The sequence below is a fragment of the Aulonocara sp. 'chitande type north' Nkhata Bay genome, linkage group LG7 (assembly GCF_057382095.1).
Source record: "Aulonocara sp. 'chitande type north' Nkhata Bay isolate Kocher_YH1m ecotype deep benthic linkage group LG7, A_spYH_male_GT1.1, whole genome shotgun sequence".
Classification (NCBI taxonomy): Eukaryota; Metazoa; Chordata; class Actinopteri; order Cichliformes; family Cichlidae; genus Aulonocara; species Aulonocara sp. 'chitande type north' Nkhata Bay.
In genome coordinates, this window is record NC_141350.1 from 57032955 (window position 1) to 57046413 (window position 13459).

The following is a 13459-nucleotide window of genomic DNA, read 5'->3' on the forward strand; positions in this document are numbered from 1 at the left end:
TACAACAGTTGTCTCTCTTGTTCAGTCAGGGGCAAAAGCCAGACAGTTTCTTAAAAAGTGGCCAGTGACCACTACTTAGAGTCCAGTACACATGACATCCCTCTGTAAGCTAGAGGGAGACAGAACTGAAAAAGAGGATTTAACAGACTTAATAATACAAAAGCATTCAGTAATCAAAAAGTGGAAATGGAAAAATACAAGTAAGAGCAGTGCCTTTAATTAAAATATATTTCTACATTTTAAATACTGGATTCTCAATGCTGAAGAATCAAAGGACGAGCTGCATTTAATAGCTGTCTTTCCTAAAATTTCAGTCTATAAAGAAGAAAGCTTTCACAATCAAACTAAATATATATGATTATCCACATTAGATTGGTGGTGTATTCTTTTGCCCACTAATATCAGTGACATAATTTGGCATATCACTGAAGGCAGACAGATTATTGGACACATCTCTCATCTCTCTATACCTTGCTTCACAGATGAGCAACCTGGTAGCGTCTCAGATAATGACCCATACTGATGTGGCCTCCAGAGCCAGCTCCATTGAGAAGTGGCTGGCAGTGGCTGACATCTGTCGCTGCCTCAATAACTACAACGGAGTACTGGAGATCATTGCTGCACTCGAAGGCAGTGCCATCTACAGGCTTAAAAAGACCTGGGCAAAAGTCTGCAAACAGGTTGATTCTCCTTTCAGAGAGCTGCTGAAAATAATACCACATCTGTGTACTGAAAAAATTACTCTTTTTTTCATTATTTTCAGACAAAGGGACTGAGGGACAGACTTCAGAAGATTGTGTCATCAGAGGGACGGTTCAAGAACCTCAGAGAGACACTGAAAAAGTAAATATAGCCAGTGAGCAGAGGAAAATGTCTCAAATCAGTTCATAAACACTGTACATTTCTGCTTTGTCTGCACAGCTGTAATCCTCCATGTGTCCCTTACCTGGGCATGTACCTCACTGACCTGGCCTGCATTGAGGAGGGGACACCCAACTTTACAGAGGAAGGCCTTGTTAACTTCTCTAAGATGAGGATGGTAAGGATTACACTTTCCAAAAACTGGAATTTGGCACAAAACTCACAATTCACTGTGCCTTAATGGTCTATATAGCAGAAAAAACTTTAAAAACATAAAATTTGAATCTGGATGTCAGTTATTGAGCTGCTTAAATCCGTTTGAGGCACATATGCCATACTCTATTGAATACTGACTAACGGTCATCTAGGACTTGATTATGATGATCTATTTAGACATTGAACATTTATGCACACAGCCCCTGTTTTTGTCCATCTTTGTGATATGATACTACAATACCTAAAGTCATGGTTTCCAGAATTTTGTCTTAAATAATTTAATACTTGCACTGAATATCTACCTTTACTACTGCTGGAGGCCTAAACAATACTATTGAACTGGCTCTCCAAAAGGCCTGTACTCTGTGCATCTTTTTTAATGAGCTTGTTTCAGATATTTCCTTCGAAATACAAGCATGTAGCAGGGAGTAATTTCAGGTTATTGGTTAGAGACTAACAAGTCTCTTACCAGGACAGCGAGTGAACCCCCCACCCCCCTCACACACACACACACACACACACACACACACACACACACACACACACACACACTCTAGAAAAAAACATCATGTCTGAAGCATTCCAGTAACTTTGTCCTTGGTATCTCAGATTTCTCATATCATCCGGGAGATCCGTCAGTTCCAGCAAACACCGTACAGGATAGAGCACCAACCAAAGGTGTGTCTAATTAGATATTTGTAACGTGTAATTATTGTTAATGATTTTTTTAAGCAGATTTATATGAGCTGTTTACATAATTAAAAAAATATACTGAAGCCAGTTTAGCAGGAAAATGTGTTTAATAACAAACAGTCAATATCAGAGTAAGTGTATAATTTTTCACTGCTTAACCTTCAAAAAATCCAAAATCTTTAAATTTAACTTATCTCATTCCATTCCAGGTGACTCAGTTCCTGCTGGATAAAAGCCTAGTGATTGATGAAGATACCCTTTATGAACTCTCACTCAAGATTGAACCCCGACTACCACCTGGCTAACTGCATCTTCTAAACAGACATATAGTTGATATATATACAATTTCTAGCTCAGAGCAACACATTCATTCATTCATTACACAGCAGGGGTTGTTACATAGAATGCCATCAATCACTGCGCTTGGGAAACTCAGGAGAAAATGTGCCTTACTGAAGTGTATATTTAGTGAGCAGACTATAAAACAGTGGTACAGTTCTGTTACCTATTCAAAGTTGTCCTTACAACATATCAGTTTTCTGTAACACAAATCAAATGAACACAAACTAGTTGCACTAGTTTACACAGTAAGTTTGGGGTTGTTGGGGTTGTTGGGGACCCTGTAGCAAGTAATCAAGTAATTGCATAATTGAGTAACTGAGAAAGTCTCTGTGTGTGTGTGTGTGTGTGTGTGTGTGTGTGTGTGTGTGTGTGTGTGTAGACATGCTGGGTTTCCTAAACAGCTGGAGTACGTCACATATTTTATCTACTTTAATACTGTCTGTTTCACAGGAGACGTTATCTAACGCTTCGCTTTTTATCTTTTTTTAATCTTACGCTATGATAAAAAGGAAAAATGAAAGCTTTATGTTCTTACAGATTCTCTCGCATGTCAGAGCAAAAATCCTTAAAGTTTAAACACATTGCAGGTTTTGAAATATGCTCATTACAGTTTTTAAGACATTTTTCTTTCTCTTTACAATCAGATCCTGTCTTTTGAGTTTTTTAATGTTTATGATTTTGTACACAAAACTTTTTGAGCTTCACTTTTTGAGAGTTGGACTCAAGGGGTTCTTTCATGCTACAAAAGCATAGTGCCACATATTCTTGATATGTGGCACTATTCTTAATAGTTCCCGTCAATGTGATCAATTTTTCATATTCATATTTCAAACTCTATTGAGTGTATTAGTGAAATAGTAAGATCTTTGCATTATTAATTTATTATTAATTCAAAGATTTTCATTAGACTGTAATTTTGATTATAACATGAATATAGTGTGATTTCCCCTGAACTTAAAATTTTGTGCTTGTTTGATGTCTTTGGGATGTGGTAGGGATGGGTTATTGGGTCTGGGGGCGTATTTTTTGCCATTTCAAAGGTCCGGAATCTGCTTTCTTACACTGCTGCATACTTTGAAGTTACAGTTTTGCTAATGTATTTATAAGCTTAAAAATAAAATAAAAAATAAACTGTTCAAACTGTAATTCTGATGCACATTGTTGTTTTATCAAGCAGAAAGAGGACACATAAAATCATCAAAAAGAAAAAAAATGAACACACATTGTTGCCAAAATAAAACTTGCACACAGACTAATGCAAGTTCACTGAGAAGAGATCACTTGGAAGAATTGAGCATGATTTACTGAGATATTGAAAAATAATGGATTTCATAATTAGACTCATGACCCATCATGGCAGACCAGAATCTCAGCAGTCATAGGATTTAGGACGCCCCCACCCCCACCCCACCCCACCCCCAAAGTCTAGATGCTGGTGGTTGCTGGTGAAGATGAAGACTGAGGGTCTGTGAGGTTTAGACGGGGAGCAGGTAGGTTGTATGAAGGAGAGCCTGAAAGGGAGAATGACTGAGAGCCCATATTTAAACTATGCGAAACAGGGGTTGGTTTAACGATTGCAAGAAGATGATTGGACTAGATTAATGATGTCAGCACTGAGAGTGACAGTGTGGGAAAATGTCAGTAAAAAACATGGCACAAAAACAGAAAACCAAATAAAAAGTGGGTTGAAAATTGGGTTGCAGATGTGCAGCAACTGTAAGGAAAGCAGCCAAAATTGTGTGCCCTACATAAGCATAAGCAGGGTATGAGTTGAGCCATCGGCCATAATATTACACTCTCTCTCTCTCTCTCTCTCTCTCTAAATTCATTTCCCTCTCGCCCTTGCGGGGGTCTTTACCCCTACTTAAAGCTCGGTTCCTCTACCAGATTCCTGGGACCTTGAGGTTCCTGCATCTTTGCTGTTCCAAAGACTGAAGTCTTCTGGACAGAGAGTCTTCTGGGATCTGCTGGATCTTAATCAAATAAAACAAGCTGCACTGAAGTTTACCCATACCCATGCAGCTTATTAGCTGACAGTGCATTGGGAGGACAGTACTTGTGTACAAAACTCTAAGGTTTATACTGGGAGATCTAGTTTCTCTTGGTATTGGCTACAGTGAGTCTAGTTTAACTACCTATCCACATAGGATTTTCTCACTAAATTTTATCCATGGGATTTTTGTAATGTGCAAATATTGAATCCTCTAACTCAGGGCATGGCTGCTGCTGTACATAGCTCTCATGGTCACAGAAGTGGAACAAGAGATCATTTTCAAATATCAAGGTCAAACTGGACAGTGATATTGGAGCCTTGGTGGTCATGGTTAATCATGGCTCAGCAGAAAGCATACTATACGTCCATTGGCTTATAATTATTTCTTTCTGAACTTTTGATTGGCTCCGACCTTCTAATCCCACATGACGGGGTGGAGCCTTGTGTAAGAGGAGAGTGAAAAGCTGTTTAACAAGAGACCCTGAGCAAGAAGGCAGCAGCTTTTCTACAGGTACTGTATCTCCTTTCTCTTATTTCTCCTACAGAAAGCCTTCATTTGCTTCCAATACTTGGGAAAATTATTGAGCTGGTTGTAGAGCTAGTATTAAAGATCCAGGCTGTATACAAAAAAATTGCATGCTTTTGACATTCAAAATTAATGTGAAGTTTAAAAGCTATGGACAAGGAAAGCAGGTGGAAGGTGAAGCAGGATTTGATGATGATTTCAAGGTGATATGTAAGCAAACAACAGGAAGAAACGTAGAAAATCAAACAGAGAGTAGGTGCTTTTTTTTTTTACATGAAAAGTTTCCAGTTAAAAGGTCACAGCAACCAGGGGAGGGGACAGTGATCTTAGAGCATCTGTAAGATCTCATAATTTTCAGTGTTGGTTAGTAGAGGTGGTTTCTCACAGGCTGATCTCTAGAAAGAACTCTTGCACTCTCTTTCCACCTGTTTTTCATCCTGATACATCAGCTCTCCTGTACACTTCACCTTCCAACTGCCTTGTTTCCATCTGTCTGTCCCACTGCCTTATGAGGTTCTGGTCTTATGACCAGTTCTGAATGTCACCGTCTGAGCCAGGCATGGCTTGGATCTTGACACTGAATCCTGGCAGTGCAACCGCCTTCCACCAATCTATAAATACTACGCCCATTGACCCACAGAGTGAACTGCCTTTAACCTACACAGAGAAAGGAAAAGCCTTAGAGTGGGACAAACGGAGCTCATAAAAATCATGTGACTAACTGAGTGACTTTTAATTTCAGGTCTGACTCTGATTAATAGGACTAACAACGACCTCACAGCTCCCCTCTATATAAAGACACACTCTCATGGACACAATCCACAGAGGATAAGCTAAAATTTGACCTTCCAGGCCAGGTCCATGAAACTAAATGAATTGCTTTTGTGGGACATTTCGACAAAATTAACAAGAATGATTATTAAAGCCATTTCTTTTTGAATAAATGTCGCATTTTTTGTTAGCTTACGGCTGACTTCTCACTGTTCAATAGCAAAGCATTAGTGTCATATGAAACCTGCCATTCTGTGTCATATGAAACCTGCCATTCAGACTGCGATAATAACACTAAGAGTGTTTGCCAGAGCCTCCCATGGTCTAAGCTTGATATAATATTGAATAAAACTTTTCATGGGTGAAAGGTCATTAGATAAGAGCAAGTTAGGCCTAGATTGTTCTGGGTATCCTACCTTAATCTTTAGAACTCTCACTACAATCACATCCCAATCCTCAGCCCTAACCCTGACCTGATCCTTTTTTGGATTTTTTTCGCAGTTTTATTCTACACCCCAAAACTATAACATCATGACAATGTGATTGGTCACTTGCAATGCTGAATTTACAGCAACATTTATTATGATGATCCAGGGACACCACAACATGAGGATACTAGATACACATCAGGTGTCCATTTCCACTTTGCCTGTACGTGTATATGTTAGCACCATTCACAAGTCATCAACAAAACCTTGCTTTTGTGTTTTTATATGTAGTCCTTTTGCTACTGAAAACCCAGCTAGCAGAAAAATGGCAAGCTCTTTCACACGCCTGATCTCCAAGCGCAATACAGCTGTGCTGTTGGCCGGCTTGGGAGCAGGAACAGCTGGATTCTTGTTGAGTGAAAACAGTTCTCTGGCTGCTGAGGCAAAGAAGAAGCTTTACCCTCCCAGGTAAGACAGGTCAACATTAGCACCACTAATGCCACCAAGGGGTGACCAGTTGTAAAAAGAACTTGGTTGGCTAGAAATCTGTTAGAACATTACCATTTGGCTTCCTTGTTCTATGACCTTAATAGTTTTTTATTTTTTGAAGAATTTATGATCTCAGTGCAACTAAAGCTTTACTTTGTAAAATATGACAACAATTTAAAAAAGGAGGATAAAACCAGGGGTGCTCTAAGATTCAGCCTACATTACCTTGTTATTGACAGGTTGTTACAGTATATTTACACATCGCTCAGTCACATCTGCCCCTCACTGGCTATGTACGGCAGGGGTGTCCAACTTCAGGTCTCAAGGGTCCTGCCAGTTTGAGATATCACCCTAGGTCAGCACACCTGAATCAAATGATTAGTTCATTACCAGGCCTCTGGTGAACCTTAAGACAGGCCATTTATATAGCCCTATAAATCAGCTATGTTGGACCAAGGACACATCTAAAACCTCCAGGACACCGGCCCTTGAGGCCTGGAGTTGGACACCCCTGATGTGTGGTTTCAAAATACCAAGTGGCAAATGATACAATTCAACTAGTTAATCTATGGGCATGTCTGAAAGACATGAAGTTCCTGAATGACATTCTAAATTTAGAGAAAACTAAGGTTATTTTACTCTACCCTAAAAATATTAAAACATGGCCTCTCACCAGAATCTTATGCTAGGTGGCATTACCTTAGCCCCCAGTAACAGTGTGAGGAATCTTGGAGTCATTTTTGACCAGGATATGTTCTTCCATTGATAACATTTGCAGGGATATCTTCATCCATTTGCGCAATACCACTAAATTGAAAATTAAGTTTAAAACTTGTCTTTTTGATAAAGCTTATAATTACTGCTGACTTAGTGACCCTGAACCTCAATCCTTAGTTCTGCTGCGTCATCTTTTCACTCTCTGGTGATGCTATACACCACTATTATATTTAACCATTAATAGTTAATAGCTCTCTCTTTCATAGCGCGCCTTTTGTCCTGTCTCTCCCTGCTCACTTCTATTTCCCTTTCCCCCAACTTCCCCTTGAGCCTGCTGGAGGCTTCTTCCTGTTAAAATGAAGTTTTTCCTTTATACTGTCATCTAGTGTTTACTCATGGGGTTGACTTTCTAATATTGTTGTGCCTTTACACTAAAATATTGTAGGGTGTTTACTGTTCAATATAAAGTGCCTTCAAGCATGAGTTGGTACTACACAAATAAAACTGAATTGAATAGAATGATGTCACAGTGGCTTTGTACATCTTTCATATACACTCTATGCTTAAGCAAGAAGAAAGACAGTCAAAAGTGAGGTGAAAGAGTAGGTTACATCATAGGGACTGATGACAATAAGAGATGTGAGGATTGAAGCAAAAAGTTCTTTCTGCAGTAGATGACCTTGACCAGTCAGTGAGTAGGTATTAGACTGCAATTATCTCCCTTAAAAACAGACAGACCAACTACGTGCCTCACATCACTTGCACATTTCATAAGAGTGACTCACTACAAAATGTTTCCATAACAGAAATAAGCAGAAGGTGACATCACTAGACTGTTTATGAACTGATTCATGTGTTCAAAGTAAAAGTACCCTGCATACTGTTTTGTATTTTCTATATAACAAGTTATTGTTTCACAGCAATTTTCCAACTTCTGGGATAAATAAGGGCTTTCTGATCTCATCTTATGCACTGAGCCTGCAGCATTAATAAACATGTGTGGATTGTGTCAACACAGTCCAACTAAACATCTGAGAGTTTCAAAGAGTACACAATGTCATGTCAGATATGCTGGCGATGTCTTGCAAGATCAGTGACGCTCTCACATTTCATCTGGGTTACCTTTGGCTCACTCTCACTTACTTTTTCACACTGTATTTTATGCTCTCCCCTTTTACTGCCTTTACCCACTCATCCTATGCATACATAGAGTACACTTGCTTCTCTGGTGGCTGAAGATAGATTTTTCTGATAGTGTGCTCATATTTAGGCTCCAGGATAAATTTGGAATGATTTGAAGCCTACTTAGTGCCACTGCATGCTGGATCAGAATCTAAAAGCACCTTAAGTTCCTAATAGTTTTACACAATATAAAGATTCAGAATTTAGCCACTGACTCCATATACTCTTTGTCCAATATTAGATTCCTGATATTGATGAACTCTCTGATTCCAGAGTTATAGTACTCTTACCCCCTAAATGGCAGCTAAGTTTAGCAGCTAGTTGAGGACAAATGGGAGCCACCAGTAGCTATTATCAACCTCTGGCTCTCTTTCATTGCATGTCTTTTGTTCTGTCAAATGGCTGCCCCTCCCTGAACCTGGTTCTTCTGGGGGTTTCTTCCTGTTAAAAGGGAGTTTCTCCTTTCTACTGTTGCCAAGTGCTTGCTTAGATAGGGTCATTTTATTGTTAGGGTTTTTCTCCATTATTGTATGGTCTTTACCTTATAATATACAGTGTCTTGGGGTGACTGTTGTTGTGATTTGGCGCTATACAAATAAATAAATAAAAACCCCTAAGTTAGCAAAATAAAAGAACAAAAATTACCTAAAAATCTTTCCCCCAACCCCAAACCAACAATGTACACATCAAATTGTCTATTTGCTTACAAATGAGATATCTCCAGGTTAACCAACTGGTATTCTGTACCACAGCTATATGCTAGATCAGCACTGAATACGTTGAAGGGAAAATTATGTTGTCAACATTAGCTGGAGTAAGAAGGAATATTATTCCAGGGGTGTCGTAACTCTCAAAACTTTTACATTTCTTCAATCCGTCTCCTCTTGAAGCTCTGATTACCCTGACCTGAGGAAGCACAACAACTGCATGGCCTCTGCTCTTACTCCAGCTATTTATGCCAAATTGAGGGACAAAGTCACCCCCAACAACTGGACCCTTGACCAGTGCATCCAAACGGGAGTCGACAACCCTGGACACCCTTTCATCAAGACAGTGGGTTGCGTGGCTGGTGACGAGGAGAGCTATGAGGTAAAACAAAGTGGGTTTTGTTTAAATTATCCACTGAATAACCTGTGCTTATCTTAATAATAATCAGTATATTGATTAATTGTAAATCTGGTAATACGTGAGAACTCAAAAACTGAGGCAGTAAGGTTAAAAAAAAGCATGCCTCATATCACTTGCACATTTCATAAGAATTACTCACTACAAAATGTTTCGACAACAGAAGATAGCAGAAGACTTTTTATGAACTGATTCATATGTTCATAGCTAAAGTATCATGCATACTGTCAGAAATGATGTGTCATTATACAGAGTGTAGTACCTGAATGAAAGTATGGTTGGAACAGTCTTTTTTCCCCATTAAGCCAGTAACTGTTGATTCTTTGTCATAGAGCTGATGATTATCCTTATTATAAAGGTGCAATTCCAAACCGTCTATATCATAAGACATCAACTGTCAAAGTAAACTTCTGACTTCCTGAAACAAACCTACACTGCAGACTTTGTTTGCTGGTGCTTCTAGGTGTTTGCTGAGCTCTTTGACCCTGTCATCAAAGACAGACATAATGGCTATGACCCCAGAGTCATGAAACATCCTACTGACCTGGATGCCTCCAAGGTTAGACCATAGCTTCTTGCCACTATAATTTCAGTGCATCCATATTTGATTTCTACACGTATGAAACACTTGTCTTTGCCTTTGTCCTTTCCAGATAACCCATGGCATGTTTGATGAGAATTATGTTCTGTCATCCCGGGTGCGTACTGGCCGTAGTATCCGTGGGCTTAGCCTCCCCCCAGCCTGTTCGAGGGCTGAGCGCCGTGAGGTGGAGCGGGTAGTAGTGACAGCCCTAGCTGGCCTTAAAGGAGACCTGGCTGGACACTACTACAGCCTAGGAGACATGACGGAAAAGGAGCAGCAGCAACTTATTGATGTCAGTTAATCATTTCAGAGAAATGTATACGCTTTCCTTTATATTTAAACTTATGATTTAATGTTATTTGTAATTATTATTTTGTGTGAATGGTAAATTTAAAAATGGTAAATATAGAGATTTATGGGGTGGATGTTTCTTTGGCACCCAGCACTTTGTTGGGTATCCGTTTAGCTTACTGGTTAAACAGGCACCATATGCCTTACAGCTGAAATGCAGTGGCTTGATTTCAGTCTAACCTGCAGCCCCTTGCTGTATGTCTTCTCCTTCTCCTTCTCGCCCTCTTTCCTGTCTACTCTTCACTGCTGAACTGCCAGATAAGGACAAAAATAAATCTTAACAAAATATGTTGCTTAAATAGAGTTTAAAACTTTCCAAACTGAAATAAGGCTTTCAACAGAAGGTGAAGAAACAGCAGCTGTGGCTTTATGTTCAGGTCATCTGCAGGGATATCAACTGACAGTGAAATGGGATAAGCTGTACTCTTGCATAATACCACTTTGAACCACAAGATGGTGCAGCAACCCCGTGTAGCTTCTGTAAAGGCTGTTCATCTATATTTATATATATATATTTATTTATTTTTTGAGAATATATTTTTTAAATCCATTTTTTAAAGACTAATCTCATTGCAGCCTCAACAATACCTATTAAAAAAGACCAATGCCCTTTTATATATGACTCTTTGAAATCTTTTCATCACCAAATTGTAAAGAAGTCTTTCTTCCCTTTAAAATCTAAAAATCTACATCTCTTTCCTTCTTGATCCTCCCTTAACCATTCCCACCTGTAGGATCACTTCTTATTTGACAAGCCTGTCTCTCCACTGTTGACATGTGCCTTTATGGCCAGAGACTGGCCAGATGCCAGGGGGATCTGGTATGGTCTATTCAGTTCTTGTGCATGTCCGCTGCTGTGTGACCATGTATGAGTTATTATTGTGCCTGTTCCTGGAAACTGAGCCACTAAAACAGCAGGAAGTTTGATGCTGTGTTTTCCATTTGGTGTGCATAGCTTTTTATAAACGCATGTTTTTGCACAGACGACAAGTGTGAATATCAAAGTGCCTTGTGTCATGAGTCATCAGCAGTAATGAAAGACGAGTAGTTTTCTTGTTTTCTTTTCCTCAGGCACAACAATGATAAGACCTTCCTGATCTGGGTCAATGAGGAGGACCACACCAGAGTTATCTCCATGGAGAAGGGCGGCAACATGAAGAGAGTGTTTGAGAGATTTTGCAACGGACTCAAACAGGTACAGTGGAGTGTGATGTCAAACAGAGTAAAGGGATATCATTTTGATAATTAGACAGTCTTTTTTGTGGCTGCTAATGTTGCTGAGTTGTATCAGGCTGAAATATCTCAATTATTACTCAGTTTATAAACATTCGTGTTTATACACGAATTGTGTCAAATTTCATATTTGACACATCTTCATTTCAGTCATCAAAAAGGATTATTCTTTGTGACACATTAAATCCACTGTGAGGTGCAAACTCAGCTGTTGTAACTCTGTTTGGCCACTGGTTTAAAAAATAAATGCATCACACTCCCAAACTGTATATAAAAGATGGGCAAAGCCACCATTCCATTCCTGACAGGTTTTAATAACGTTTCAGCATTTTAGTCATTGTCATGTTGTTTTTGGGGACCAAAAGAAACCATATTTGGACAAGAGGGTAGAACTTATTAGCTAGTACTACCTAGCTCGATTAGCAGGTTGGATCCATTAACTATTCAAAGACATATACCTGTTAAGTAGCAGACTTATAAAATACTAGAATTTCACTCACCAAAATTATGTGCATTGGCTTGATTATGAGCCAGGCTCCAGTGGCCACTAGAGGAACTGCATTTCATTAATTTAGCTATGTTACTTCACATGTCAGCACTATCCAATTTTGGTCATTTGGGGCATCTGAAAACAAGTGTCATAATTCTGAGTCTTTGATCCAGCACTTTGAGTGTTTTAAAATTCTGTTTATTAATAAATAATTTCTGTTTGATGACTAGTTTACTTACAGTCTACGTTTGAAAAAGGGAACAAATGTTATATATTATCTATCCTGACTCATAATAAAAGAAAACTGCATTTATTTCATTATGTACTTATTTTGTTAACATGAAAACTCCTCAAATTTCAAACTTCTCAGCTCTCAACTAAAGCGCTGCAAAAAGTGATTATCTTTCTCAACTATTATGTATAGATAAAATGTGATTGGGCAACCATGAACATACTGTTTACAGGTGGAGCACCTGATCCAGGAGAGAGGGTGGGAATTCATGTGGAATGAACGTCTGGGATACGTCCTCACATGTCCGTCCAACCTGGGCACCGGCCTCAGGGCGGGTGTCCATGTACGCCTGCCAAAACTAAGCAAGGTAATATAATGACACTATAACACTATAATTTTAAGTTCTGTTCACTTTTATTTAAATATTTTCAATTTACGACAACAGTTGTCTCATGGGACTTCTGTCAGCTAATTTTTAAAGGTTTCTATAATCCAAATTCTTCCTCATGATCTCATCTAGAATTTTTTTTAAATCCCCCAAAAAACCCAACTTCTATTCATGTTATTATTTCTGTTCTTGAAAAAGAAATCTTTTAACTACAGTTTCAACATGTTATAAATGATTCCAACTTACAGGACACACGTTTCAGCAAAATCCTTGACAACCTGCGGCTGCAGAAACGCGGCACAGGGGGAGTCGACACGGCTGCTACTGGTGATACCTTTGACATTTCCAACCTTGACCGTCTGGGCAAATCTGAAGTGAGGAGATTCTTTTGTTGCCCTTTGCACAATTTCTTTTTTCATGCTAATAAGCTCACATGCATCAGTTCTATATAACGCCCTGTCTGAGCTATTCTGTTGCTGTGTGCTTCTAGGTGGAGTTGGTCCAGTTGTTGGTTGACGGCGTCAACTACCTGATTGAGTGTGAGAAACGGCTGGAAAAAGGCCAGGATATCAAAATCCCATCTCCCATTGTTCAGTTTAGGAAATGAAAACTGAACTCCTCAGTTTCCTCGGTGACCTGATCAGTCCTCCCTCTCAAACTGAGCCTGCTAGAGCACCTGAGAGGGACTCCCATCAGCGAGGAGAAAGCATTCTCTTTAAGTTTCCAAGACAGAGTGCATTTCTTTAAGATAAATCATCTTAGACGTGTTCTTTAGAGGAAAACTCTACCTCAAGAAAATTGTAACCCCAAGTTCAATGAATAAACACTATACAACATTT

General features: G+C 39.1%; 2 protein-coding genes across 10 annotated transcripts in view; both read left to right on the forward strand.

Annotated features, from left to right (window-relative positions):
- Positions 1-3273, forward strand: part of rasgrf2a (Ras protein-specific guanine nucleotide-releasing factor 2a) — a 49569-nt gene extending 46296 nt beyond the window's left edge. For 5 of the 8 annotated variants that reach the window (XM_086301561.1, XM_086301559.1, XM_086301555.1 and 2 more), the window contains 5 exons: positions 483-680; positions 764-843; positions 922-1039; positions 1687-1755; positions 1980-3273. In XM_086301561.1, coding sequence (XP_086157687.1) covers positions 483-680; positions 764-843; positions 922-1039; positions 1687-1755; positions 1980-2075 — 561 coding nt within the window. In that variant the 3' untranslated portion in view covers positions 2076-3273. The remainder of the gene's footprint in view (positions 1-482; positions 681-763; positions 844-921; positions 1040-1686; positions 1756-1979) is intronic. The other 3 variants (XM_086301560.1, XM_086301557.1, XM_086301556.1) reach the window with 1 other exon arrangement.
- Positions 3274-4472: 1199 nt separating this feature from the next.
- ckmt2a (creatine kinase, mitochondrial 2a (sarcomeric)) lies at positions 4473-13459 on the forward strand. 2 transcript variants are annotated; one of them, XM_086301564.1, is made up of 10 exons: positions 4473-4616; positions 6122-6298; positions 9109-9307; positions 9807-9902; positions 9997-10218; positions 11012-11097; positions 11349-11472; positions 12465-12599; positions 12869-12994; positions 13111-13459. In XM_086301564.1, exons 2-10 carry the CDS (start codon positions 6156-6158, stop codon positions 13225-13227), a joined length of 1248 nt encoding a protein of 415 aa, XP_086157690.1. In that variant the 5' UTR covers positions 4473-4616; positions 6122-6155; the 3' UTR covers positions 13228-13459. The 2 variants fall into 2 exon arrangements, with proteins under 2 accessions (XP_086157690.1, XP_086157689.1); XM_086301563.1 differs by lacking the exon at positions 4473-4616 and having other exon boundaries at positions 5200-6298.

Excerpts from the sequence above, each read along its gene's own strand:
- ckmt2a (XM_086301563.1), top strand. The coding sequence starts at position 5,985 with ATGATGATCCAGGGACACCACAACATGAGGATACTAGATACACATCAG. Across the intron at positions 9,308-9,806 it reads GTGACGAGGAGAGCTATGAG|GTGTTTGCTGAGCTCTTTGA; the intron begins GTAAAACAAAGT and ends TGGTGCTTCTAG. Across the intron at positions 9,903-9,996 it reads CTGACCTGGATGCCTCCAAG|ATAACCCATGGCATGTTTGA; the intron begins GTTAGACCATAG and ends TGTCCTTTCCAG.